Here is a 26,181-nt window from a genome sequence, read left to right as displayed (position 1 = left end):
TGAAGAAATGTGTCTAGGAGTGGTGCTACTTAATAATGAAGGTATTACCTTGTATAATTAGATGAAGAAATGTGTCTAGGAGTGGTGCTACTCAATAATGAAAGTATTACCTTGTATAATTAGATGAAGAAATGTGTCTAGGAGTGGTGCTACTCAATAATAAAAGTATTACCTTGTATAATTAGATGAAGAAATGTGTCTAGGAGTGGTGCTACTCAATAATAAAAGTATTACCTTGTATAATTAGATGAAGAAATGTGTCTAGGAGTGGTGCTGCTCAATAATGAAAGTATTACCTTGTATAATTAGATGAAGAAATGTGTCTAGGAGTGGTGCTACTCAATGATGAAAGTTCAGGTAGTAATTCTGGTTTTATTGGTTGTAAGGTCTTGAGAAAAAAAAAATATTTTTACAATGATACAGTGATAGTTAAATGGAAGAAAATAATTTCCATCTGCTCTCCCCCAATTAAAGCGTGAGTAAGGATATTGTACCTATAGAAAGAAAAAGTTATAATGCCCCAAATATTACAACTGGTTATCAGCAGTTACCAATATTAAAATAACTCATTTGTTTTTTATAATCACGTTAAGAGCAAGATATTTAAATTAATTTGAAAAAAAGATGTTTATTTTCCCTGTAAAATAGGAGGCGGTGGTCCAGGGTCGTTTGTCCAACTTGAACTAAGATAACATCCTAAAATTAAACAAGGACTGTCACATCCAAATGCAGGAAATGTACGGTCAACATAAAGAGGAAATGATTAAGGAAAACAGAGAAAAAAGAAAAGGATATTATATGATTAGAACTTATGTGTTACATGTAGAATATAGCATAATAAGAGTTTGAGAAAGAAAGAAATTTGACTCGTCTAATCCAATTTTTATAAATCCAATAAGCAACTGGATCTTTATAGCCTCAATAGAGAAAAACTCTAGAAGGTCCGGGGAAGGGGTTGAATAAATTGATGTCACTGCCCGATGACCATGTGCCGACTCTCAATTGGGTCTGTGAAATTCAACCAATAGCGTAAGGAATATTATCACAGCCAAGTCGCTACAAATTATCAGAAAGCAATAAAAAGGTCCCCAACAGGGGGATCCAGGTAGTTGTCTGGTTATACATCTGTATTCATCGATTTATTATCGCTTCGGTTATAGTGCTTCCCGCTTAATGATTTTGAGCAAAAATGTTTGAACTAGACAGGTAGAGGGATGTAAAAAAAGTACTGACTTAATTCTGAAAATTTAAAAATGTTTTTTTTTACCTGAGACGGCTGTTGCATAAGAATAATCAGGAGAGCTGGACAATAATCTTTCATCTACACTGGAACAGAAAGTTTCTATTCCTACAGAAAAACAAAGATGAAAACCACAAATCAGACATACGGTCAAACGGACCAGTGGAAGGCACAGCGTTTTGTCACCTCTCATTAAACTAAAATCGACTAGTGTATAAGATGGATCTTGGACAAAGTAGCTTCGGACAAAGTAGCTTCAGGACAAAGTAGCTTCAGGACAAAGTAGCTTCAGGACAAAGTAGCTTCCGGACAAAGTAGCTTCCTAAGGAAAGTAGCCTCCACTGTTAATAAAGGCCATGGCCGGCCTAACCGCGGGCGCTCGGCCCCCTAGCCTATAACCTAACCTAACCAAAAAATTGTAAAAACATTATTAAAACTTGTAAAAACAATATTAAAAATTGTAAAAATCTATCAACCACTTTTTGCAAAATCCTCGAAATTCTAAACCAACTATGTATTATCAGTTGATGATATTTTTCTTAAATAAATGTTCTGAGGCTAACATAGGTTAGGTTAGGTTAGGTTATAGGCTAGGGAGCCGAGCGCCCGCGGCTAGGCAGGCAAGGGGGCCGAGCGCTGCGGCCATATTGGAGACTTTTTTTCTTAGGAAGCTACTTTTCTTAAGTAAATGTCCCGAAGCTACTTTGTCCTGAAGCTACTTTGTCCGAAGCTACTTTGTCCAAGATCCTATAAGATGAGGGGAATGGGGACTTACGGACGTACGTAAACTCGCTAAATTTCTTTTTTTAGTAAGAGGCCATTTTTCCTAAATATATTTAGGCCTTCCTAATTTGATAATAAAAGCTACTAAAATATGAAAATTTTAAACTTTAAATTAACTTATATAAAAGAATTTCCACACATTAGTAAATATGTATTATAAAATGCTTATTACCCGCATATATTTCACTATCACTTCATCAAATCTTAGATTCCCCAAATATTGTGTGGGAAAAAAAATAATATTTTGGTCAAGGAAAAATAATTTGAGAAAACTTTCAAAAGTTTCTGTATTATTTTTAACAATTATATTTATATTGATTGTTTATTTTTCAAATTTACAAGCAGTTGCGTCCCTAGCCTCTAAAGCCCTAAGTTACCCTGAATAGCACAATCTAACCCACCCAGTATGTTCAAAGATCTTTGCTTTAAACAAAAGATCTTTATATTATGGACCATCGGCTCTGCCCCTACCATAAACGGGAGGGATGGCTGTAAAAAAAACATAAGTCAGTGGTTAACGAATTCAGAAAGTGAAAACGAAAAAAACTTACCATCTACTTTATAAAATCTAGCGGTTACGCCACTAGAGGCCTCTAAATCCGAGATACTTCGGTAAAGACACACACACAGAGATCCTTTTACTTTATTATTAGGATGATTAAAAATGTAAAACCTTACCTGGAAGGGGTGAATCATTGGAACAGCCTCCAGTTGGATCCTGTTTACAATCCTCCTGGCCACACTCTAGCACATGCAGGCCACCAGTATCAGACTCACTAGGTCCAGGGTAATCAATCGATCAAAGTCTTACTTTTTATATTATTAAAATACAATATAAAACTCTTCAATGCCACCTTTTAAATCTAACTTTAAACCTAATCTGAAACTTTACATCCATAAAAGCGAAGCTTTGATATCAGAAGGAGGGACAAACGAACTATAAATCTGGTAGAGTTTCCGATTTTAATATCAGAACACTAATTTGTAAGTCTAAACAAAATATTGCATAAAATTATTTCGTAAATACAGGATGCAGTAAAAGTAAATACTATCATTTTTAGGAGTTTAATACCTATAGAGATTTCTCATAAGTTGCTGATTGTCATTTTTGTGGAAGCGATTGAATACCTAGGACTGTATTTCAGAAGGAAGGGTTGATGATGTGAGTGTGTGTGATGATGGTCTGTATGGTCGGTAGGGAATGCTGTGGGTAGGCCAACATTGGAGTAAACAAGGTCTGATTGAAGGTGAAGTGGTAGGGATGCACTGCATTTAGTCTCTGAAAAAAATATTCAAGAAACAAGGATGATAATATCATGGACGGACAAAAGGACTTATAGTGCAAACGTTTAATTGTTATATAAACGAAAAAGAAATAAAAAGAATATAATAAAATCATAGAAATTCACAAAATCTTTATGAAAAAAAGTATTTATGACTTTTTAATTAGTACCAACACACAGAGTAAATCATTTGTACAGGGAATCTTTACTAAACATTTTAGCTGTCTATCTTCAGTACCAGAAAAGAAAACTTCAATGCCTAACGGACTGACGGATGGACTGACTATAGGACGGACAGACAAAATTAATCATAGTAGCTTTGCTATGATAAACTAGAATAGACAAAAACAGACAAACTTGAGAACTAGAATCAGTAGACTGATAGTCAACGTAGAAGGATTGATAAAAAAGGCAGACAATATTCCCACAGACCGACACATATCCTATAATATAAAGTAGTAAGTTTTTTTGTTGGTAGCTAAAGATCTCGGAAACTGCTTGATTGTTCTTTTCAGGGAAGCTTTATAAATATATTTTGGTGGTTATTTTCCTGAACTCCCTCGCCCTTCCCTAGAAACTAGGGGCGAAGCAACTAGTTGCATCTCTTATAAAAATTGTATTTACCAATAGAGTGTGGGGTGGAAGTACTTCTTGAATAAACTGTAACGTCGGGACTCAAACTTGATATCCCAGTGTTGGACACAAACATTCCAGGCTGGTGAATCTTAAAAATTTTAAAATAGCTAAATTTATTTAAAGAGATATTGTATTCGTAGACTTAATTGGCCTCGCTAGTATTTAATAAAAGAAAAAATATAGATGCTGTGAGTATTGGTGCAAAAAATATGACGTAACAAAAAAAATTAGCCAATGAGAGGCCGTTATTGACCAATGGTAAAATTTATAGTGGCCTCTCATTAGCTAATTTTTTTTGTTACGTCATATTTTTTGCACCAATACTCACAGCATCAAAAATATATCGTATTGATTTCTTTAGCAACTAAATCTTAATAATTCACAACCGTAACAAGACAACTTTCCGTAATGTTCCATCATCGAACCATCATTTTTGAACATTTGCAATTATCTGAGTCGAGATAGGAATCAAACAAAAAATTGATTATTATTGATTTGACGGGAAAAAAGAAGAGTAATAAGAAGGTAATTAATAAGCACTTTGATATTAACAAAGCGTTTTCACTTTTTATTTATTAAAGATATTCAGGATTAAAAAGATAAACCATTTTTAACCCTTTCTTTCAACCAATAATTAGGATTTGAAAGGCAAATAAGAATAGAGGATAATTATTATTCTATCATTTTTCTATCCCTATATTCTGCAAATAGACGAAGCCCAAGCCATACCACGTTCGTACCACTTTTGATTCCTGTAACGTCATACAAATGAGGGAGCTGAGAGGAGAAGTGGGAAAGAAAACCCCGGAAAAAGAGATGGAGAATCCCTCATTTTTATGACGTCACAGGAATCAATAGTGGTACAAAAGTAGTACATATTGGGCTTCGTTCTGCAAATATATATCTTTTTGTCTAGGGCTCTGTTTGAATAAAACTGTTTTACCTGTAAAAGATCTGGTAACTCTGGTAAAGACTGATGTTGCCCGTCCTCCTGGCATGACCGGTCCAGCGAGTGCTGATCATGACCACCTCCCAGCAAATGACCGCCACCACTTAAATTCACTTGTCTTAGTATCCCACTGCCATCGGCGGATCTTAGGGTCACATAATCATGATTGCCACGTATTGGCAGCTGGCCGGGCACACTGAGGCTGCCACCAGGACTGTAAATAAGCTCAGGCGGCGGTCCTATACCTGTCAAACAGCCGGAGCTTGTGGGAGATATTGTTATCTCAACCACAGAGTCAGATGAGCTGTGGATTCTCGACTCAATTGACTGAGAACCATTAGAGTTTGCATTGGAACTATCGGATATAATAAAGGGGCTGGAGGCTGCCTGGTACAATTTGCAGTTGAATGATTCACTTCCATATTTACCTTTATTATCATCAAGGCTAGTTGATGCCTCTAATGACAACAATGATTTATTAGCCTGTATTGGTGAAGACTGGTTGAACCTAGGGTCACAAATTGACTGATCTTTCCCCCCAGTCTCCATCACCACACACGAAATTCTCAATAATTTGTGTTGAATAAAAATTGCTTGTATTATGAAAATTGTCTGATTAACTCCAATTGAGAGAATTGTGTAGAAGCTTGTGAGGCCGCGAGTGGTGGCTAATTGGAGCCCACTTGTCCCAATCATAGCCCTTACAACATATACATTTTTTTCAACAAACACACACACTCACACAAACACACACACATACACACATACATGTATGAATGCTTGACATATACCCACATAAACGCACCCATAATCACAGATACAGGAAAAATTATACAGAAAAAAATCAAATTTAGAATGAAAACAAAAATTCCATTCTGACTTGTAGAATACTGATTTCTAAGACAACAAAGTATAAAGCTATGAGCATAGCATCTCTATAATCAAGTCTTAAATATGTAAGTATGTCCTTAAACATTATCCTGTACTTAAGCAGTTTTTCAACAAATTAACTAACAATTTTGTTTTGACTTTTATAATTTATATTTCGATTATTCACTTCTGACACTCTAGAAGTGTTATTGTTCGTTTGTCCTACCATTTCAGAGCTTTGCTTTTACGAATGTTGTCATCCTTGTTTGGACTCTGTTCAGTAGCCTTTAGATATACCATTTATTATCCAAATACTCGTCTCTATTGCTGGCGTATAAATATTTCCATGTTATGAAGAAAGGTTGCATGTACAAAATTCCCCCTCACATTGTTTCCCTATTCATTTCTCCGATAACACCCCCCTCCACTCCTCTTTAAGCCTATTCCTCCCCCCCCCCCTCTCTATTATGTCTCTGAGAGCAATATCTGAAGAGGCGACGTAACCAATTAAGCTCAACAATACATTACAGCACATTACAGCTTAAGATATTTTAGAAAATAGAGAATTATTCTGACTTGCGTTTATTTAAAAACTTTATTTTACCCATGTATAATTCTGATAGCCTCACCCCTTTCCTATTACACCACAACATTTATTTTTTTTTGTCGGAAGGAATAAAAGCCCTACGGGTCTTTTCTTTTAGGGGGAATAACTAATCCCCCCAAAAATAGCCTCAAACCTGCCGTAGACCAATATTAGACATCCTGAAAATGGAAAAATGTTACAAACGGTCTACGATATCTTAAAAGTCTTACACACTTACAATAAAAACTTTTCTACATTATGTTGCAGAGGTTTTGTGATTTTTAATATTGGAAAAATTTAAGTTATATTAGCTTACCCGCATTTTCGCCAGAAAATTAACAAATTTATATTTATTTACAATTATACAGACATTCAAAAATGATAATTTTTTTCTAATAACATTTCTATGATAATATTTTAATATCTGCAGTGTATATTTGTTGAAATTGTGATATATGAAACGACTTACTAAAAGGTCTTTATTGCACCACGTCACACTATAGAGTTTAAGCATAATACCTATAACTAGAATGTGTGGTGCGAGTAAGAGTTTGAGAAAATTCCTTAGCCCCAAAACAGGAATAATTCCGAGCGTTACTAAAGAACCATGGTGGGAGGGGACATTGTTTATTCCACTAGTCCCCCAGTGTTTTATACTAACGTTTTTATAAGCCTAGTTCACAAAAAAACATAGATCGACCTCCGGAGACTTTAGGTTGATCTTTAAAAGTTTTAGGTTGGCCATTTTTAGAAAGGTATTAATTGGTTGTACTTATTTGGGTTGACTTGCAGAAAAAATAGGTCGTCCTCTAACACTCTTTTGTGAACTGGGCTTTGTCTTAACAACTTTTGGCACTTTTATCCAATTTTGATTGTTATATAGATAAAGGGATTTACATGGATTTATCGGCTATTGTCTTATCCAGTTTAGATCTATAAGTAACAGATCAACAGATACTTAAAACCTGTAGGGTAATAATTATATAGAATTTGTAAGTACGTGTGTTAAATTTGTTTAGTATTGAAGCATTAGCGCAATAAACCACAAAACCGACAAGTAGAAATCAATACAGGGGCTTATGGATATTTCAACAAACGAAAAATATCTGTAAATTTTTCTGTCATTAAAAAAGATTTTCTTTAAAGTTATAGTTTGTAATGCATACCTCGCAAAAGGAGATACGGAAAGTGTCATATGTGACGTTATAAAAATACGTCTAAATCCTTTGTAGACGTATTATTATGACATCACACATGACACTTTCCGTATCAACCTCGTAAAATTTAATTACAATCCTTTGTATAAAACAAATTACATGGTCAAGCATACTGGATGAGAATTTCTTATCCCTTTATTGCTGGGCTAATCATAAGGGACAGAGACAGAGTGAGTGAAAAGTAGTCGTCTAAAATCACCACGGATAAAGGCATATAATGATGCATATGCACTAGTAGACGTATTTTGAATAAATCAGCGAAGATCAGAGTCTGTTTGGGCGTTGTTATAAAAAAAACCTCTGGCAACAACAAAATTTGGGTCTCCATCAAGGTTCTATCGTCTCACAGGCAAAAGATGTAGGGGGTGTAGAGGGATGCAGGGAGTTTTAGGTGGGTGGATGCTTTTTTGCATGCATCTGGACCCAATCTCAGTTAAGCGCCTTGTTAGTCTATAATTCTGCACTTATTGTATCAAATAACAAAGACGGATATTTAAAGTTAGGCTTTTTAGCTCAAAACTCAAGTCATCTCAATTGTTAACATCATAGAACAGGGTTATCAATTTTTGTTTCGATACATTGTCCATTAACTCGTGGGCAAATCAGAATCCAATTTATCTAAACTATTGGATAATATACACTGTGGTGTTCATATGTTTCCACGCAAGTTTTATTAAAATAGCATAGTAGTAATATAATCAGGGATCTGAAGGGATACGACAATTGATGTTCATCTTCAATGATGACACACAAAATTACCCCTTATGTAGACTACAATTAGTAGTAGAAACGTGTAGACAATCCAATTTATCTAAACTATTGGATAATATACACTGTGGTGTTCATATGTTTCCACGCAAATTATCTCAAAATAGCATAGTGGTAATATGGTTTAGGATAGTTTAAAATATCGTTTCCAGTGTGGTTCTAATCCGATTAATATCCGGTGGATTAAAACCAGCTCTTAGCCATAATGAAAAATCATGTATAGCATCGAATTACAGATATTCTACGAAGATTAAAAGAAAATCGTAAAATTAATACCAAAAGTTTTAGCTTGGGCATTTGTCTCTTGGGTTTAACAAATCTGTTTTTAATCTTATACTTAGCTGTCTATAATACGATGCGATAAATAATTAATTTCGAGTCTTGCTGATTTGTTGAACCATCATAATCCACACATCAGTAACAGTGAAAGTTGGAGAAAAAAACACAAGAATGAATTTTTCCATTGGTTTACAAGTTGTTTAGAATTATAATAAATTTGTATAAATGTATTCATGTATGGTTAATTAAATCTCGAAAACAGTTTAACTGACAACTTTGAGGGTGTCCCATAGAGTAGTTGTCAGCGCACTACGCTGTGTTGGAAAAATCCGATTTCAAGTCTCCTCATAGATATTGCACTTGGTTGACAAATGCTGTTGCAATTTGTCAGAATATAATCACGCAACCTTCCCTGTGATGCCCTTAGGTTGTAAGGAGGGAGATTTGTAGGAGGTTAGGATCCTACCTATCAAGCAACTGTAATCGTACTTTCTCTCGTCCATGCTCCTCATTCATATGAGAGTGCCATTAATTAGAGTTGCTAAAAATATGGAACACCTGCCAAAACTCCAGGCCAGGGTGATGTAATAATTGAGTAGCTTCCACAAGAATTGCAGGTCAGCTTGTAATATAACATAGAATACACTCAGTTGTGCTCGAAGCTTACCAATCTAGGATTGGTTAAAGGATTCTTACCTCCAATCTCCTCGTGCATCTGAATCCTAACTTCAGAGAATCAAGGCTACATACATACATACAACTGACAAACCCATAATTTTAACCTGTTTTAATCTATTTTGAAGTATTGGTAAAAAATACTCACCCACCCTTTTTTAAAACAGCCCTTTCTTCTCAAAAAAATTTTCTTCGTTCTTCAACAAAATTTAAGTTAAAATGATAAAATCACTAAAACTTTTTGCTCATATTATGCAGCTACAGTAAATAATCTTATGTATCTATGTGAAGACAAAATATTTATGAGAGTAGCTATGATCTGTAAAAGTACTGTTTTCTAAAAACACACACATTAACTGTCAAATTTATATCTTTCATTAACAAAACCATGTTAAATTATTTTAACTAAATTGCATTGAAATCTTTTAGGAAAAGAAATCATGAAAAATATTAGAATTAGTTTTTTTTTCATTGAAGTTTTCTGTTTATACTTTTAAATTTATAAGTAAAGTAACAGGGTGTCTTTCTGTCAAAACTGATATGGTTCTCCTTGACAGTGAAACTTCTTATAGGTACCTTTAGACCCTATAGAGAACTTTAAAAAAAAAAAAAAAAAACAATTTCATTTCACCTTTTTCTTTTTAAAACTAAAATTGAAAGTTTAGGATCGACCCCCCCCCCCATTCTCTTTTCAAAAGTGCTATAAGAGTTAGGTATTCTTGTTCGAAAACATAAAAATTTCAGAGTCAAAACTAGAAAATTGAACAATATCATTAAGATTTTTTTGTAAGGGTTAATTTATGCTTTAATTTATCTTGATAAATATAAATACAAAATGATTAGAAATTCATTGAACTATGTGATGAAAAATTAAATTATAAAAGTTAAGACGCAAGAAAGTTTGTCTATCATGTGATACTTTTTTTTTGCGTTTTTTGACTTTCGGAAGTGTAGCCAATATGTAATTCAAAATTTCCTTGTTTATCTAATTATTTTATTTAAATAGGTAAAACTTTAAAATATATATGGCTATTTTCAGGTTAAAGTATTGATTAGAATAGAGTTAAGCAGGTTTCTATGCTCCTACTTAATGTAAACATAAATATCAGACTATATGGCTTCTAAAAGAAGCAGAAATATAATCTATGATTATGGTTTGGACCCTCTAAAACTATAATCTACCCTTCCACTTTCCCCTCTCTTGGTGAAGATATCTTCAACGCCAATACGATTTTTGAAATATAAGATTCCACTTTTGTCTCTCTTGTTGAAGATATCTTCACCAAGAGAGGCAAAAGTGGAATCTTAAATTTCAAAACTCGTATCGGCGTTGAAGATATCTTCACCAAGAGAGGGGAAAGTGGAATCTTACATTTCAAAAATCGTATCGGCGTTGAAGATATCTTCACCAAGAGAAGGGAAAGCAGAATCTTACATTTCAAAAATCGTATTGGCGTTGAAGATATCTTCACCAAGAGAGGGGAAAGTGGAAAGGTAGATTACAGTTTTAGAGGGTCCAAACCATAATCATAGATTATATTTCTGCTTCTATAAAAATGGATTCAACTCCCTAACTGTAAGCCTTTTTGGGGGATGATAATGATTCATTGGGGGTATTCATTTTAAGTAATGGAATATCAGCTCATTTAATCATTTTTTTGGTTCGCGTAGGGGGGAAGGGGGGGATTTAAAAACTATAATTTTTGCACCTAAATTTTTTTTTCTTGGCATTATCTCTTTTAAAATATTCGTTCTTTAACTGCGCTAATAAGAATGTTTTCTTCCTTGTTGTAATCAAAAACGAGAAAATAAAAAGAACATCTATGTCAGACTGCATTAATAATTCAATGCTCAAACTGTATTTTGAAACGTGAAACATAAATTCCAGGACTGACGCAACATTATACAGTTTGTACTGGAGCGAGATACCTAAAATGATAGAGATATAATCCTAGATGGGCTATCAGACACAATAAGCCGTCAAGCTTAAAAATAACTGTCCTCCGTACTAATATTTGTACATTCATAAATATGGTCGGATTGCACCTCCATTGCTTACCAATTGGCCCAATTGCTTATGCTGAAGCTGAGCTACTTATGAACCAAATTGTCATTTCTGCATGTTCAATTTGAATTTTAAAACAAACGATATGAAATAATTCCAGCCCAAAATCTTTAACACTGTTTTGCAGTTTTATTATATCAATTTATCCTGACGATAAGAGAATTAGATTACAGTTTTTAGGCAATGAAAAAGGAGATTGGAAATCAAATCATTTATGGGCAGTGATTAAAATTGTGTAATTTTAGATGAACAAGGATAACAGCTTCCAAAAAAAACGAAGCTTAACATGGAATAGACTTCTAGTCAGAGGTTTCACAGCGATCCACCAGAGAGAATGTGAAACCGTGAGGAGGTAAAATAATGAAAAAGCTGTCTTTACTCATATTTTGTTTTAGGGGTTGATTTCCCACCTTCCAATATCCGAAAATTAGTGCTTTCAGTTTTTGACAACCATGCCAGATTGGAAATTATTTCAATATAGAAATTTTTATCTCTGAAACAGTCTGTAAAGATCATCATTTTATGTACAATTAAGAAAGAATATAATTAAGTTTAGAATAATCATACATATGTTGTATAATTATAATTAACTCTTAATTTTACCTAATTGTTACAGATATCTCTACTCTAAGTTATTTAATATTCTAAGGAACAATAGATAACTAAATATATATTCTTGATTATTGACAGACACACCGTAATTGTAGAAAAGTGATTAATTTCTTTCTTAACCAAATGACGCAAATTGAGTCTCGTGCATATGATAACACAAAGCGAGCAGAACCATAATTAATTTGATTTCAAATATTTGGTACGCATGTCTACCTACTTTTTTATGAGCTGCAAAGCTACTATATAAGTGTTCGTACTTCGTTTGTGTGTATGTTTGGCTTTCTGTAATGCAAAGTTTTTCTTGCTTTTTTGCTTCTACATAATGTCAATATTTTGTGTCTCGCTTTTCTAAATCCTCCTTTTCTTACTATCTCTCTCTTTCTATGTCTATCTACCTATCTTTTGATGTATTATGTCTAGTTTGTTCTTTCAAACAGCTATGCTAATATAGAACGCAATTATTCTTGTTTCATCTGTACATCGTTGCTAGGCAAATTAAAAAGTGACAAAAATGTTCCTAATCGAATAAAATATCGTAATAAAAAATCACTGATGTTTTTTTTACCCTCAATAGTCGAAGATATCGTTCAAAGCCTGCCCTCCGACTGTTGAGGGTTAAAATATTATATTAACTTACAACATTAAAAAAGACTCTATAGCCATTTTTGATTTGTAGTTATTGAAATCTTAAGCTTCATACATAAAGATCTTACTATTTTATATAATAGAATAAGGATAAACAAATGTTTTTATATCATAATATCAAATTTCTATCATGCATTAAAAAATCAAAAATCCCGATGAAATGCAATAAAATATATTATATAATAACATTTAAAAAAATAAAACTTTCACTAAAAATTTCCCTCTCTAAATCATCTCTCTCATATTAGTTGATAGACTTGCCAAAAATACGGTTTTCTCGGATAAGGAATTAGATTCTTATAAAAAGAATTTGAAGTATATTTTTATTTCTAGAATACCTCTTCTATTAAAATCTGTTGCTTTTGTTTTATTTACAAAAATCCACCACTGATATCATTTTGCAGAATAGCGTTACATCGAAGAATGGTATATTATTTGAAGTAGGTTTCACTATTCCTAGCAGCTATGCCCCTAGAGACCTCTACGAGAACTTGATAGGGGTGGGGGGTGGGGTGACGTGGTAATTCTCTTAGAAGGTTAGAAGAAAACTATAACAAAATAATTATAAAACCTCATAGGACCTCCGAAAAGCCTAATTGAAAATGAGAACCATATCGGTTCATCGGTTAGCAAGATCCTTCTGTAAAAACACACAGAGAGAAATGCTGTCAATTTATTTAAAGAAAATAGTAATTTTATTAATATAATTAATTAACACTTTTGTTAAACGTCAAGTAATTGACATAAAAATTGAAACAGCAGGACAAAATTTAACTTGTTTATGATAATACCTATCTCTGTTTTGGTAGGTAAGGGGCTAATTTGTATCTGCTCTGTCAAGTGGAAAATTATAAAATTAAAATGAAATTGGAATCAATTACTACTCCTCTACTACTACTACACACACACACACACACACACACACACACACACACACACACACACACACACACACACACACACACACACACACACATGTATTGATCACAATTTTTATTTGGTATGTCCCATCACTATCACAAATGGTAAAGACTTCGAGATCCATTTGCAAAAAATGACCCATATGATATAAAGTAGATAATAAGGTGTTTTTTGTCTTTAGCAAAGGATCGCTATAACCACTGAAACTATACGGTTTTCCTTTACAAGTTAGCTTCTCACAGGTCCAGGGAAGGTTTATAGATATTTTAAGGAAGGTTACCATCTCCTCCTCCCCTTTTTTTTGTTTTTCTTTTTGAAACTAAAATAAAAAATGGAGGAGAGGTCGTAATCAAGCCATCATCACCTCAATTACCACTAGAGGCCTCAAGGGGTATTGTATAAAGTAGTGAGATGTATTATGTGTGTGTGTTCATGTTCCAAAGGATCTCGTTCACAGCTGAACCGATCGCTGCATAATTTTAGGGAAGTTTAGCTAACCCATAAAAGAAAAGAGTTAAGCTTTAAGAAGGATATCGTCTAAAACCCCAATATCCAAATAACATTTTCTACTGAAACTAAACAATATAAGCTAACAAACAGAATGCTAATAGTATTGTATAGAAATGATTCATAATAGCCAAATAATATGGTGAAATTTGATATATATTATAATTTCGTTTGGGATAGTAACCTTCTTTTTTGCATTAATATTATGATGATTTTATCAATTCTTATGCAAAAGTTTTTTTTTCTTATATGCCTTTATGATTTTTTTTCTAATATCAATTTGCGTAGTTAACAATTAGGTGGAAGCTATAAAACACCTAGTAATTCATATTATATCAAATTTAAGGGGGGAAACGAAGACAGGGGAAAATTATTGCATAACCTTAATAGTGTTTCCACAAATACACACATGATAATTCTTTGTTTAATGCCTTCATTATTTGACAAAAGTCATTACATATTTCTAGAAAGTTAGATTGAAATATAAAATATTTAATATTTAAATTTGTTATTGTTGCGCTAAGAATATCAAAGTCATTATTTACAATTTTATTTAGAAAATGTTGGGCTAAACAGTAATTTACTTTAAAATCTTAAAAACAGCGTAAAGTGTGACGTCATAAAAATACGTTAAATATAAATAACTTTTTTAGGGATTTCCTTCCTTTTTAGAAGTATTTTTATGACATTACACATGACACTATCCGCTATCCCTAAAATATTCTTAATGCATATGAACACCATTTACCCTCTCAATAACATTTGAATATTAAGGCGGTTTTCATGAAATATTGTTTGCTTTTGGTGAAATTTTATTCAGTTAAACCATAAACAGAAGTAGCAAAGCTATTGTGAAAGTAGAGCATTTACGTATGTCCGTCATGTACTTAAGTTAAACAAAGACGACATTTTTTCTGGATTGGAATTATAGAATAAGGAAATTAATTTCGATCTTGATAAACACAAAGCTTCCTCGAAAAGAGGTTAAGACACCTAAATTGTTATACTACTTCTTAGTTTGCAGCTTAGATGTCCTTTTTTAACCTAAATATGTGTTAGTTTGATGTTGCTGAGCTTTATATGTACAAATATTTCCTTGGTTTAATATATTGTCGCATATCAATGATTTTAAATGGTTCATTTTTTTATTTCAACTGTATGATATAATTTTTAGAAAATACATTTTTTTCAAGGTCCTAAATTGTGAATTCTAAAAGCAAATTTTGATAGTAAAAAAAGATTAAAAAGAAGGCAATTATGAACCTATTAATTAGCTTATCCAAATATTTCTAATATCCTTTTCCTTAATTTGGTTTAGATATAAAAATTACAAAATGATTACTATATGATGTTTTCTTTTAATAATATTATAAAAGGCTATTTATTCAATTTCCTAAAATGCAACTCATGATTTGATTGCAATAATTTGTAATATTTATAATTTTGAATTCATCTTTTTTTCAATGAAGTTCTTGTCTGTTTAACAAACTACGGACATAAAGTGTAATAGAAGACTTTGCATAATGGGATTGAATTTACTTAAGAAAAAAATTTGCAATCAAGATTTTGACAAATCTTTAAATATAAGAGGACACCATTTTTACCTTTAAAAGTTAGTGGCAAAATATTTTTTTAAAGATGAATCATTCCTTTTTGCAATTAGCTAAGATATTTGAAATATTAATTTGAGTCTAACCAAGCGAATACTGGCAGTTTACAACACTTTGGATTTTTCAATATCATTTGCAAAAGCTTAAATTGAAAAATAAGCAACAGTATTTGTCTACTGACCCTTTTTTGGTGTAAACAGTTAATCAATTATAAGCTATTGGAGAGTTTTTTTTTATATCATTTTAAGTAATATAGGCTGAATAGCTATGGTATTATACACTTTTTATGGGTCATACTGGGTTGTAAAGTAGAATTACTTCCACCAAAATATTTCTGTTGTTTGCCTGTATGTTTATTGTTTATACCTGATTTAAAGATAAATTATAAAGTAGGGCCGGTAGATACAGATTAAAGTAGACTTAAGGGACCTATGAACAAAATAATAATTAAAGCTAAAAAAGAAAACAGAAAATTTATATATACAATATATTAAAAATAAGAAACACAAAAAAATAACAAAAAAAATTAACAATAAGGCATCGGATGACGACTTTTACAATGTATGAAATTTATTTTTACAGAAAAAATGAAAAAAGTAAGAGAAAATATTTTTTTAATTGAAACTTTTTACTTAAAAAGAATACTGTTTTGGAATTTTCATTGGGCAACAAATATTTATTTTACATAAAACTGGCAAATATAATTATGGATCTACTTGAAAGGTATTATTTTGGATGTATATTTTGTGGAAATAGGTATTCCTATATATGAATGAGGTTCCAGCTATAACAATTAAAAAAAGACTATTAACAATATCTAGGCATTATTAATTAAATAGAATAAATAAATAATAATAGTTCGAGATCAGATGATTATTTACCTTGTTAAAAAATTTAATTTTCATATAGCTAATTTAAATTTAGAATCACCCTAAAAATTTTGTTGGTGATTTATTATTTAAAAAAATGGTAATTTGAATCGTCTTATTAACCAGGTATAATTAATTGTGAAAAAATAAAAAAAACAGAAGCTTTTTATAGTGCATATAAAAATGACGTCAAACTGGCCTACCATTGGTCAATTGAAATGTATACTTACCTGCCATTGGTAATTTAGTCTGTGTATAGCCTATCATTGGTAATTTTCATCACATTGCGTCATTTTTTATAGGCACTATAAACAGCTTAAAAAAACATTTTGTTAATAATCAAGAAAAGCTTAGAGTAACATCATGAAAAAAAATTATTGAAATATTTTGTTTTACAACTTTCCCATTCTTTGGATAGTAAACCCTGGATCTCTTGTTTGCTTGGTTGATGGTCCTACAATTTGGAATTTTTAAAATTCATTATAAAGATTCTAATTTTGTTTAGTTTAGTTAAGGATAACAACAGCGCCCCTAGAGGTGTCTTTAAAAGTAAAAGGTGAAGTGAGAGGTTCATTCTACTTTTGTTGATATAATTTTTTTAAGGAGTGAATTCTTTTGATATCCTCCTATAAAATAAAGGACCTATAAGAAGCTTACAATGTTAAGAGTAAACTTATAAGTCCAATGGTTATTGTGATCTTTTGGCACAAATAGACAGACGAACATCATACCTCTGATATGAAAGGATATTCCTATAATTGCTTTACTATGATTCATGATAGCGGTTTGTTTAGTTTATAGTCTCGTAAAATTAAATTTTTAATATAGTATTTAGATATTGCCCACAATAGAAGTTAAAGCAAAGCTACTCTACAATTGTTTATATATGTCTGTTTGTCCTTCTGTGATTTGAGGGATAGTTTATAAAATTTACCTGTTACGGTACCAGGAATTTCATTATGATCTGGAGGATAATCCACGATAGCGGTTATCAGCAGCTCACTGAAGCTCTCCACAGCTTCAATCAACAGGTAGTATTGACTGAAAATAAAAATAATTAAACACGACGTACATAAATGATTTTAGATAGAGAAAAAACCTGTAAAATCATACTTTTAAATAAGGTATACAATAGATCAATAGCATGGGGTAAGAGGATATCTAAATGGGGTATTAAACCGCAGCAACTCCACAATCGTTAACAGAAAGTCCGTGCGTCCATTTAAAACAAGCTGATTTTTACTTTTTATTACAACAAATGTTTGTATGTTATAAATAATCTATTCATCTGATATTTTTTAAAAACTGATTTCTTTTACAACAAGACACAATTTTATAAGCGAAGCATCTCTATTTAAACAGCATTCTGTATTTATGCAGTTTTTCAATAAATTTTCTAACAATTTTGATTATACTTATACATTTAACTTCTGCTTTTTCAGTTCGTTTGTCTTAACGTTTCAGAGCTTTACTTTTGTGGATGGTGTCATCCTTGTTCTTATTTGTCTTAACACTTAACACTTAAAAATATTATTTATGCGTTTTAAAAAGTGTTTTTTTTATACTCATCACTATATCTAGTGATTTATAAACAATACCTTCCAAAATTTAAAACTTTGCGGTAATTAAACTATTGTATGGGGCTAATCTAAACTAACTGTAATAAAATAAATATCTGCCGCTAAACACTGATATAAAGAAATATTGCAAATAAAACAAAATGAAATAGTGTACTTTAAATATAAAATTACATATATCAATAGACCACAAGTATGTAATTAAGTCTAATAACATACAATTAATCATCAAGTCATTATATAATTTAAAGTCATTAAAAATATAAAAATTAAACCACATTTAACTAATTTTCTAAATTGACAAAATGGAAAACCTTTTGACTTGAATTTTCCGCCATTAAGATATAGTCTTTGCCGTATAATATTTGACAATAATTAGTTAACAATATTAAGCTGTAACTTTTTCCAATACCCTTAATTAGACCAATAATAACATAGACAAGGAACAGATGAGCTGAATTTGAATTTCCGAATGTGTACACAGTTTCCTCGGTGTTTTCTCACCCTATCTCACTATTTACTACTAACTAAAAAACTTAAAAACTTTTTTAAAAATCAAAATTTGAATGTATTAACAATTTATACATTATACATTCAAAATTTTAATTTTTCAAATTTAGATTTTTTTTGAAGTTTGAAGCTTTTTTAGCAAGTAGTAAATATTGAGATAGGACGAGGAAACACCGAGGAAGCTGTGTACACATTCGGAAATTCAAATTCAGCTCATCTAGGAATATTGGTAATAAAGTGTAAACATATAATTAACCCTCTATCAGCGGCCCATTTTCAAAACAAAAACTTGTATCTAGTCCCGTAAAGTAGCTAAAAACCTGCTATCTTAACTCTTCTTTAACCTAACCTGTCCTAATTATTTTATTTACATAAATGGATTAAACGTTCTAGTATAATAAATCATGTGTATGTGATTAAATCATTTATTTGCAATGATACTTAACAAAACTAATAAATCATTGCAATTTAAATGCGAGTAGAAATTATGATGTGACAAATGATGAAAGTTTTTATTCGCATTGTAAAAATTGCATCATTTTTGTAGTTTCCCTTAATTTTCACAGTGTTCGGTTTTAATAGATAAATGATTTTTGCACATTATAAAAGAAAAGGGTTATTAGTTTGTATATTACTAGCAGCTTCGCCCCTAGCTTCTAGGGGCTTTGCCCCAAGAGGTAATAAAAAAAAATTTCTGATGCTGCCAATTTATTTGAAGTAACTGCCTAAAATTAATTTTTTTTGTGGGGGGGGGGGAGATTTGGAATTTTCATTTTTTGGGGGGTTTGGGGTGTCCCCCCCCAAGAAAATAGCTTAAAACCACCACAGAATCAATAAGTTTTATTCCCTGAAGAGTAGAATTCTATCGGTTCAGTGGTTACCGAGATCTTAAGCTTCAGACGGACAGATAGACATCGTTCTACTTTGTATTATAGACACTAAAATTTCCTGATTGGGGGAGTACATCTATATAATGTCTATTTTCGTTTCTCTTAAGATTGTATATTTCAAAAAGTGTAGAATCATAAGATTAAAAACAGTTTTATGTCCGCGGAAAGCTTTTATAATACGATCCAATAAATAAATAACTATTATATTTGACCCTTGCAACTTAAAAAATTACGGACAGAAAAAGTTAATTATAGAGAATCTGAGCTTCATCTAACCAGACAGATTTCTCTTTGCTTTGTAACCATGCAGATACAGGGATGTAGGGACAGATTTCTCTTTGATATGTGACCATACAGATGCAGGGATGTAGGAACAGATTTATCTTTGATTTGTGACCATGCAGATACAGGGATGTAGGGACAGATTTCTCTTTGTGACCATGCAGATTCAAGGATGTAGGGACATAAAAGTATAGAGAAATATTCAGGAGAGGAGTTAAAATCGGGCAGTTTATTACACTGGTCCCTAAAGTCTTATAATAACGTTTTCGTATTCGTTGCCTTAACAAACTTGGGAACTTTCATTATTTAGTCTAAACGTTTCAACCATTAATTGTAATCTACAGAAGGAATAATTTTGTGTGGGGATGTACATCCATTTATCAGCCATTGTCTTATCCCTTTATATCCCTGAAAATTTTATGAATCTCCTCTAAATAAAATCTGCCTCAATTCTAATGACAAAACAACTAAGAAAAGTTGATTTATAAGCCAGTAAATAAAAAATCTTTTATTAATAAAATTAAACTATTTAAGTGATATAACAAACCACCAGATCAATACAATTGACATAATGTTATATAAATCTTTTTTTTTAACATTAACACTTGTTGCGTGTCAGGACTAAATAATAATCAGAATATATAGGTATAAAAGTCCAAACAAAATTGTAAGTAACGTTGTTGAACAACTGCTTAAATTTAGGATAATGTCAAAGCATTATTAAGCATACCTCCATTTTAGGACTTGATTAAAGAAATTTTAATTAAAAGTTTCTTACATTTTATGTAATTTATTTATCATTTATGTATGATTTATTTATTATGAAAATGTTCTCCTTTTATGCTAATTACAAGCATTAAAGCAACTCCTTTCTCCCTTTTATTCACTAATTTCTTTTCATAAATGTTATTATGCGTAATTCTTAAATTTTGTTAACATAGAATTGACAGATGACACTATGACAAATAATCAAAAGGAGAGTTATTATCCATATGCAGCACAGCATAAATCAACTTACAGCATTTTAAAGAAACCAGCAGCATTTTTTTATATGGAAAAAAACTTTTTTGTCAAGATGAAAAATTATGTATAATAGGCATAAATAAAAAAATACAAAATGTCCTGTTGAACATTTTTTTTGTTATATAAGGTTGAGGGGGAGGGGATGGTATGAATTTTCTTTTGTATTTTTCTTTTGGTCAGGTTAGGTTAGACTAAGTTCAGTACTGGGTAGCTCCGCAGGGTTAGGGAACCATAGGAATAGGTCTAAAAAAGTTGGGGAAAACTCCCCTCCCTTATTTTCAATATATTGAATAAATAAGGAGGAGATGTTTCAGTAACCGACAGCTACATTGTGGGAATCAAAAACCATATGTGAAGGACAGTTTGGATCCAATTGTATAACATGAGTGAGGGACATATTATAATTATAGAGACACTGCGCTAATAATAAATGCATTATATTTCTAAGTAGCCTGTAAAAATTCATATCAAATTTTCCTTTCGACAGTTTCTCTTTAACAATTCTTATAACCGTTTTGTAAAGCGTAGCTGCTTGATATCAAGTACTTTTCTGTCTTATTGTAAGTGTTGCTATACTATAACTATATTGATTATAGTGTAGAATATTAACAGATAATGTATCTAAATATTAACTTACCCTGGCCTAGGCCTCTGAATTCTAATATCTCTGCTGTATAGCTTACTTCCAACATAGCTATCAAAGGCAGCAACCTAAAAAAGACAAATATTAATGTTTTAAATTTTAATAAGCTATTAAGTTACTTTTGAACTTATAGGGGGAAAAGACCTTTAACATCAAAAGCATGTTTATACGAGACATACTGCTCAAAAATGCTAACTTAATCAAATGAAAAAAACGGCATAAATTGGAAATATTATCAAAAAATGAAACCTACCGTTGCTTTGTAATCATATGTTCTTGTTGTGGGTGGAGCTCCATATTTCAGGTACATATTATACTTCTCAGGTCCACCCATAGAGCTAGCATATGCTATATTTCCTATAATATTATTTTTATTAGTAAAGTGGGTGGAGCTCTATATTTCAGGTACATATTATACTTCTCAGGTCCACCCATAGAGCTAGAATATGCTATATTTCCTATAATATTATTTTTATTAGTAAAGTGGGTGGAGCTCTATATTTCAGGTACATATTATACTTCTCAGGTCCACCCATAGAGCTCGCATATGCTATATTTCCTATAATATTATTTTTATTAGTAAAGTGGGTGGAGCTCTAAATTTCAGGTACATATTATACTTCTCAGGTCCACCCATAGAGCAGGTCCACCCATATGCATTTCTTTTAATATTATATTTATTAATAAAGTAGGTGGAGCTCATTATTTCAGAGGAGCTTAGTATTACATTTTTAAGACTTGATTATAGAGATAATTAAATCACATAAAAATTTGTTATTGAAATAGTTAGAATTGACATGCTGAAAATTCAACATTCTGGTAACGATTATAGAGTAGTTGCTGCGCTTTCTAAATCGTATCTAACTACTACAGGAATCACCATGCAAAGTTTGAAATCGATAGGACAATTCTAACATGCCTAAATTAACGAAAAAAGGTATCCGTTCTGGAAGTACGGACGGACGGATCAACTCTAATTATAGTAAAGCTTCGCTTTTAAGAATTTAATTACATTATTCAGCAAAGGTTATTTTAAATTAGACCAAAGAAGGCGTCTTAACTTTTAAAATTTTTATTTTAAATAGGTAGTCGGTGTTTTTAGTAAGTAGTAGATGTAAAATTTTCCATAGAATTTAGATATGCAACCGTTTTTTTTGTAGGCCTCTTATTTTTAAAATAATTTAAGATTTAAAAAAAAAGATAATCAAGTGGGTTTTAAGGTACTAGAACGCAACAAAAAAGAAAAAGAAAATTGCCATTATGAACAAAAATAGTAAGATTTTTAATTTGACACTTTACTTTTTCAATTCTGTTAAGTAATTATTGAAAAAATCGATTTTTTGAACCCACGAGAATAAACGAGAATATAAATATATCATTACACAGACATAAGAAATATGTGTTTATATATACTTTTAGAATGAGAAAAATATTACAAATCCATTGTAAGCAAAATTGAAATAAAAAGTTTACAAAATAGTAAATAAACTACAATAAAAGAAATTATATGAAACTATTATACAGGCAACCATCTTAAATGTTGTTTTGAGAATAAAAATTGGAAGGGGGTAAAGAGGTGGGTAAAGTAAGTGTTGCCTGTTTAACATAATATGTTAGGCCATTTTTTTAAAATTAATTTTTTTTTACTTTTTTCAATTTTGCTTACAATGGATTCGTAATATTTTTCTGATTATAAAGGTATATATGAACTCATATTTTTTATGCCTGTTTTAGGATATATTCATGTTAAAAGTTTTGATTTAACCGAGGTTTTAAAAAATCGTTTTTTTTTAATAATTACCTAACAGAATTCAAAAAGTAAGATGTCAAATTAAAGATCTTTAAATTAAAGTATTTTTGTTCATAATGGCAATTTTCTTCTTTTTTATTGTGTTTTAGTACCTTAAAACCGACTTAATCATTTTTAAAAAAAACTTAAATTACTTAAAAAATAAGAGGTCTACAAAAAACCGATTGCATATCTAAATTTTATGGAAAATTTAATTTACTACTTACTTAAAACACCGACTAGCTATTTAAAATAAAAATTTAAAAAGTAAGACGCCTTCTTTGAAAAAACTATTACTTACTAAAATTAAAGACTAAAGTCGGCAAGGTTGAATGTAAAATTTAGTTTTATAGAATTATAAAATTGTTCTAGGAATATTTAATTTCAAAGAACATACTTCTCCCCTGTGCTTAGTTAGATTCTCTTATTTTCCTTTTGGATTATCTATCGAAACTCCCCTCCCCCCCCCCCCCCCTACTTATAATTGTCAAATGTTAACGCGTCTTACGTATGTTAATTTCGAGCCCCTACTGCCGCTTAGTAAAATGCACAAAATTAAATAATATTTAACAAGAGACAACCCATAATAGTGCACAGCTAGTACTTCTAATCAACATTGTAAAATCAAAAAGCATATCAATAGATCAACAAGCGTCAGATCAATGGCTTAAACTAGATTGCAAGAATGTCCAAGACTAAAATAAAGCCTACTTAACATCATAAAAAAAATTGGGGGACGAACAGGTGTTCACTGTGAAATAAGGGACCATGTCTGCATTTTAAATTCCATATGATATGAACATTAATTTCTTTTGTTGCGAATCGTGGATCTTTCACAATTTAGTCATCCCATATGTTTTATCTGCTAATGCAGGTCCTTTGGATCAATGTTAACTATTTTATAAAGACAAGTCATCCTTAGATTAATTTTAAGAGTATAAACTTAGAATCAATGTGCTGTTTAACGAAATATAATTTGAACTTACGCCTAACTATTTAAAATTAAATTAAATATTTGAAAATTTAATTTGAAACATGTAACTTTTTTGTTACTTTAATTAAAAAAAATCTTTATATTTTAAAACATAACGACATCACGAGGGCTTTTGCCATGGGGGTGTGGGGGGATGGAGAGACTGACAGAACCTACTATACTAAATAGTGAGGTCTCCTGAAAATTAGGTAACTATCTAGCATTTACGAGATCTTAAAGGATACATTTAAAGATAAAGAGTAACAAGGATCTTACAGCTTTATTCAGCATATTTTTATTATGTATTCATTAAATGTCGACTTCATTTGACATCCTATTCAAAAGATATAACGAGACAAGTAAATCTGTTTGTAAAGAAGGAAGCAGCTTATTTTGCCTAATATAAATCATAAAATACAAAATACCAATGATAGACCAGTATACATTTTGCTATTGGTGTAATAGTATAAACAAGAACATAATTAACCTGAAAGAGCGGCGTAGTTTGCATCATCACTGTCCACAGTAAATCTAAACAAAAAGAAATAATCAAAATCAAGAGTATCAGTTTTAATTTGCTAAAGTAATGAGGAATTAAATTTTTCGATATTTAAAAAAAAATTTGAAAATAATTTATTTGCTAGCTTAATTAGACCAGCTTTTGACCTTAATTTCTTTTTAAACACATACAAATGATCTATTTAATATATAAGAGGTTTCTATAGTTGTTTTATACATTATCATTACAGTAAATTACAACTTTTGCTCGTCTATATTTAGTTTCAATCTGTCTGTCCGTTCTCAACTCTCGCCTGGTAACTTAATAAAAATAAGCTAATTACAATCTTAACAAGGATGACAACATCCATAAAAGCGAAGCACTGAAACGGTAGGACAAACGGACATTAACACTTGAATAGTGTTAGAACTTAATTATTATAATATAAATTTATAAGAGTCAAAGCAAAATTGTAAGTAAATTTGTTGTAAAACTGCTTGATACAGGATAATTTTTATGGACATACTTACATTTTTAAAGTCAAAGGAAAGATATACGCCTAAATGTTTTACATGGCTACAGGGTGCACCCAAAATATTAAGGTTTGCAGGGCTATTTCCATAAACGAGTATTTTTGTCTTTTTAAAATTGACTTCTATATTTACTGTTGATTTTAATTTTTTAAGAACATTAGAAATGGTGTGAACATCATTTTCTGACTTTAATTTGAGACCTTTGAAACCATCATCTGCGAAAAATATTGCTGGAAGATTTTGCTTGTTTATTTTTAGCATTAAATGAGATATCAGATTGCTATTCAAACATGAAAAAAATAAAATAGAGTTAGATTTTATTGATGGGGGACTTAATATGCTGTTACCAGAACAACAGAGCTTTTCAATCTGGTTAACTAGTTTTTTTAATGTATTAAAACATGCAGAAAAGTACCCAAAATCAAATCTAGCTATAATTCTTGCAAACAAGCATGTTCCAATTTCTTCCATAACTAAAAATTTTGGCTCTAAGACTATTAGAAAGTACAGAACTAAATTCGTTTTGCTATATCCAATGCAGGATAAAAAAAACTTCAGAAAACTATGTGTTTTTATGGAAGAATTGGAAAAGAAGCCTTTAACATTTCTTAACTCAACTATCTCAACATCTTATTGGTCTAAAGATATTAAATTTACTAACGCAGAAAATAGAATACTCACTAACTCTAATATTGTTACATTGGCATCAATTATTAAATGCATGCCAATTAAACATAAATTTCTCTATCTTCCTATTATAAACGAAAATTTAAAGCAAACCTTGTCTGGACATAACCAATTATATGAGAAAATAGCAAAAATAGTTAAAAATATATCAAATGAATTTGAGTTTAATACTTTAGAATGTATTTCTTCAAAACAAAGCAAAAATTCAAATAAAACTATTATGACAATGTCATTTAACTCTCCTTCCATTTTTGCCCTTT

General features: G+C 31.1%; 2 protein-coding genes across 2 annotated transcripts in view; both read right to left on the bottom strand.

Moving 5' to 3' along the window:
* The window catches only part of LOC145312481 (uncharacterized), a 28,819-nt gene extending 23,246 nt beyond the window's left edge, over nucleotides 1-5,573 (bottom strand). Inside the window, exons 1-7 of the mRNA XM_080151739.1 lie at nucleotides 4,886-5,573; nucleotides 3,931-4,030; nucleotides 3,152-3,302; nucleotides 2,702-2,799; nucleotides 1,268-1,348; nucleotides 640-696; nucleotides 297-390 (exon numbers count right to left, since the gene is read on the bottom strand). Coding sequence (XP_080007865.1) covers nucleotides 297-390; nucleotides 640-696; nucleotides 1,268-1,348; nucleotides 2,702-2,799; nucleotides 3,152-3,302; nucleotides 3,931-4,030; nucleotides 4,886-5,440 — 1,136 coding nt within the window. The 5' untranslated portion in view covers nucleotides 5,441-5,573. The remainder of the gene's footprint in view (nucleotides 1-296; nucleotides 391-639; nucleotides 697-1,267; nucleotides 1,349-2,701; nucleotides 2,800-3,151; nucleotides 3,303-3,930; nucleotides 4,031-4,885) is intronic.
* Nucleotides 5,574-16,119: 10,546 nt separating this feature from the next.
* LOC145312758 (uncharacterized) overlaps nucleotides 16,120-26,181 on the bottom strand; it is a 29,758-nt gene continuing 19,696 nt past the window's right edge. Inside the window, exons 4-8 of the mRNA XM_080152003.1 lie at nucleotides 24,690-24,733; nucleotides 21,694-21,797; nucleotides 21,435-21,508; nucleotides 17,450-17,556; nucleotides 16,120-16,969 (exon numbers count right to left, since the gene is read on the bottom strand). Coding sequence (XP_080008129.1) covers nucleotides 16,908-16,969; nucleotides 17,450-17,556; nucleotides 21,435-21,508; nucleotides 21,694-21,797; nucleotides 24,690-24,733 — 391 coding nt within the window. The 3' untranslated portion in view covers nucleotides 16,120-16,907. The remainder of the gene's footprint in view (nucleotides 16,970-17,449; nucleotides 17,557-21,434; nucleotides 21,509-21,693; nucleotides 21,798-24,689; nucleotides 24,734-26,181) is intronic.

Source organism: Acartia tonsa, chromosome 2, assembly GCF_053477335.1.
Source record: "Acartia tonsa isolate MP-2025a chromosome 2, ASM5347733v1, whole genome shotgun sequence".
Lineage (NCBI taxonomy): Eukaryota > Metazoa > Arthropoda > Copepoda > Calanoida > Acartiidae > Acartia > Acartia tonsa.
Note: the sequence above shows the minus strand (reverse complement) of the source record. Positions and strands in the feature narration are given on the sequence as shown.